The sequence below is a fragment of the Lethenteron reissneri genome, unplaced genomic scaffold (assembly GCF_015708825.2).
Source record: "Lethenteron reissneri isolate LAM-NWPU_2019-01 unplaced genomic scaffold, ASM1570882v1 scaffold_1638, whole genome shotgun sequence".
NCBI lineage: Eukaryota > Metazoa > Chordata > Hyperoartia > Petromyzontiformes > Petromyzontidae > Lethenteron > Lethenteron reissneri.
Window position 1 is genome coordinate 517,546 of NW_026891375.1, and position 3,304 is coordinate 520,849.

Sequence of the window (3,304 nt, forward strand, 5' to 3'; positions counted from 1 at the left end):
GCCCATTAATTCATTCGCCCACCCATTCACTCACCCATTCACTCACTCACCTAGGACTATAGGCCACACAGCAGTAGACCGACGATGCCTTAGCACCACCATCACCACCGCCACCATCATCACCACCATCATCATCACTACCACCACCATCACCACCACCACCATCATCACCACCACCATCGCCACCGCCCTGGCGACTGGAGCGATGATTCCCTGACTCTGAAGACGATCAATCAAACGAGTGTTCATTCTGTGTGTGTCTGTTTATGTTGTGTGTGTGGCTGTGTGTGTCCGTCTGTCTGTGTGTGTGTTTGTGTGTGTGTGTTTGTGTGTGTGTCTGTGCGTGTGTGTTTGTGTGTGTGCGTGTGTGTCTGTGCGTGTGTGTCTGTGTGTCCGTCTGTCTGTGTGTGTCTCTGTGTATGTGTGTGTGTTTGTGTGTGTGCGTGTGTGTCTGTGCGTGTGTGTCTGTGTGTCCGTCTGTGTGTGTCTGCCTGTGTCTGTGTGTGTCTGTGTGTGTGTATCTGCGTGTGTGTGGGGAGCGTGTGGGGAGCGGTAGTGTAGTGGTTAGCGCTATGCTGCACTGCGAACCCGTTCCTGAGCCTGGTGCGGTGTGTTGCTGGTGTAGCGGTGTGTAGTAAACATCGCCACTGGGGAGACAAAGGCGGCCGGGCGTGGTGTTGGCCACCCACCCCCTCGTGTGCCGTACCAGACTGTAAAGGTGGTGCTGCTGCTACTCGCTAACAGCACTTGCCCCAACAGTCTGTTAAGGCTATACGGAGGGGGGGAATCTTTGTCTTGTGTGTTGTGTGTGTTAATTGTGTGTTAAATTGTTTGTGTGTGTTTCTGTTTGACGTGACAATCAAATCTAATAATAATGATGATGATGACGTTGTTGTGCTTGTGTGGTTTCAATCACTGAATAAATGTTTTTTAAAATAATTATTTTGTTGGGTCTCTGCTCTGGGCTGTGTACCCCTCCCTACCCAACATGGCCACCACCCCCTACCCACCACCACACCCCCCCCTACCCAACATGGCCACCACCACACACCCCCCCCTTATCCAAAATGGCCACCACCAACCCCCCCCCCTACCCAACATGCCCACCACCACATCCCCCTATCCAAAATGGCCACCACCAACCACCCCCTACCCAACATGGCCACCACCACCCCTATCCAAAATGGCCACCACCACCACACCCCCTATCCAAAATGACCCCCCCTACCCAACATGGCCACCACCAACCACCCCCTACCCAACATGACCCCCCCTACCCAACATGGCCGCCACCACCACACTTCCCTATCCAAAATGGCCACCACCTCACTCCCCTATCCAAAATGGCCACCACCAACCACCCCCTCCCCAACATGACCCCCCCTACCCAACATGGCCACCACCACCCCCCCCCATCTAAAATGACCCCCCCTACCCAACATGGCCACCACCACACACACTCCCCTATCCACAATGGCCACCACCAACCACCCCCCTACCCAACATGGCCACCACCACACACACCCCCTTACCCAACATGGCCACCACCTCCCCACCCAACATGGCTTCGTCCCCAAACGTCATGGCCGCATCCCAAAACAGAAGCCCAAAAAACGCCACGAGGCAAACAGCACAATTACACTGCAAACTCCACAACGCATCATCTCCATGTCCTGTAACACACAAGGTGTCTATTTCTTAACACAGAGTGTACAAGGACACTACAAACTCCACAATCTCTCTGTCCTGTAACACACAAGATGTCTATTTCTTAACACAGTGTGTACAAGGACACTACAAACTCCACAACGCATCATCTCCATGTCCTGTAACACAGGAGGTGTCTATTTCTTAACACATCCCGTATTACTTTTTGCCAGAGAGAATAATACCGCATTTTTCGATTTAAAGCTTTCGTGACTGCAGGGATTCATCTTCTTGGTTCTTTCGTTAAAGTCATCACGTAGAAGGGAAATAATAAAATAATAAAAATAAAACATAATAAAATACAATTCTCACGACGTTTCGGCCACAACGCAAGCAGCCGTCCTCATTCTTCACCTGAGGACGGCTGCTTGCGTTGTGGCCGAAACGTCGTGAGAATTGTATTTTAATGTTATATTTTTATTATTTTATTATTTCCCTTCAACGTGATGACTTTACCGAAAGAACCAAGAAGAAAAATAAGTATAACCCGTAAAAACAAAGTTTTTCACTATAAATCCTTTATATGCGTGGCAGCTAGAGTCCTCTCGTCCTCTGGCTTGAGATGGCTGCCACCTATGTGTCAGATGATTGCATTGCACCATTAAGCAATTGGTAATTAAATATAATATTTTTGTCCTAAAAAGTGTAAAATTTTGGAAAAAAATTTCCACGAACATTAATTGTCACGCACAACGAGTCTGTGTGGAAAATGTCAGCTCGATTGGATCACGGGAAGTGGGTTAAAAAACGACCGAAAGATTTGCACGGTCCCAAGCAAGCAAGCAAGCGAACTTAATATAAAGGATTTAAAAACACGACGGTTTTACTCACAACTTCGTTTAACTCGCGGTCGAGATGTACTTCAATGGCGCCGGCTTTTCGTGTGAGACGATTTCCCACAGTTTAGGGACCGCGCCGTTGTTGACCTCCGCAAATAAATAAATAACAAGACGTCCGTACAAAATGTAAATTTGCTTTAAAGTAGCGAATACACAACATTTAGAATTTGAGCACTCAACTTCTAAATGCTGTGGATTCAACTCTTCAATTTCGGGCGGCGAGATGTCATCTCCCTGAGGTCGCGGCCACGAGGGTCAAGGCAGAGTTACGGACGAAGGCTCCCGGCGTCGAGCAGGGAGGCCTTGTGGCCATTTAGCCACCGCCAGAGTCTGTTCATGTCACCACGGAGCCCGAGAACCAGGTTCAGAGTAGACCCTGCCTGGATGTTGTAGTAGTAGACTGTTTGACCGTTCTCTAGCTGGCTCTGAGTGAAGATCAGCCTCTGCCGGTCTAGAGGAATCCCTTCCTTGTCCTGGATCTTCACTTTCACATTCTCAACGGTGTCCGTAGGGTTCCAGTCGACGCTGAAGATCTTGCCGGCGATCGTCTTCACGTAGATCTGTGGGACATCATCGCCACCGCAGAGCTGGGCATCCGGGTGGGATGACGACTCCGGCTCCCGCTGCTTCAGACGAATTCCTCGCGTCTCTGGGGTCTCCCCGTTGGCTTCGGCAGCGGTTGCTGGAGGCTCCGCCCCCGGGTTGACGGCCTTGTGGCCATTTAGCCACCGCCAGAGTCTGTTCATGTCGCCACGGGG

General features: G+C 50.4%; 1 protein-coding gene across 1 annotated transcript; it reads right to left on the reverse strand.

Annotated features, from left to right (window-relative positions):
• Positions 1-2,147: 2,147 nt before the first annotated feature.
• LOC133362924 (polyubiquitin-like) lies at positions 2,148-3,298 on the reverse strand. The gene has a single exon (XM_061581904.1). It carries the CDS (start codon positions 3,290-3,292, stop codon positions 2,813-2,815), a length of 480 nt encoding a protein of 159 aa, XP_061437888.1. The 5' UTR covers positions 3,293-3,298; the 3' UTR covers positions 2,148-2,812.
• Positions 3,299-3,304: the final 6 nt, after the last annotated feature.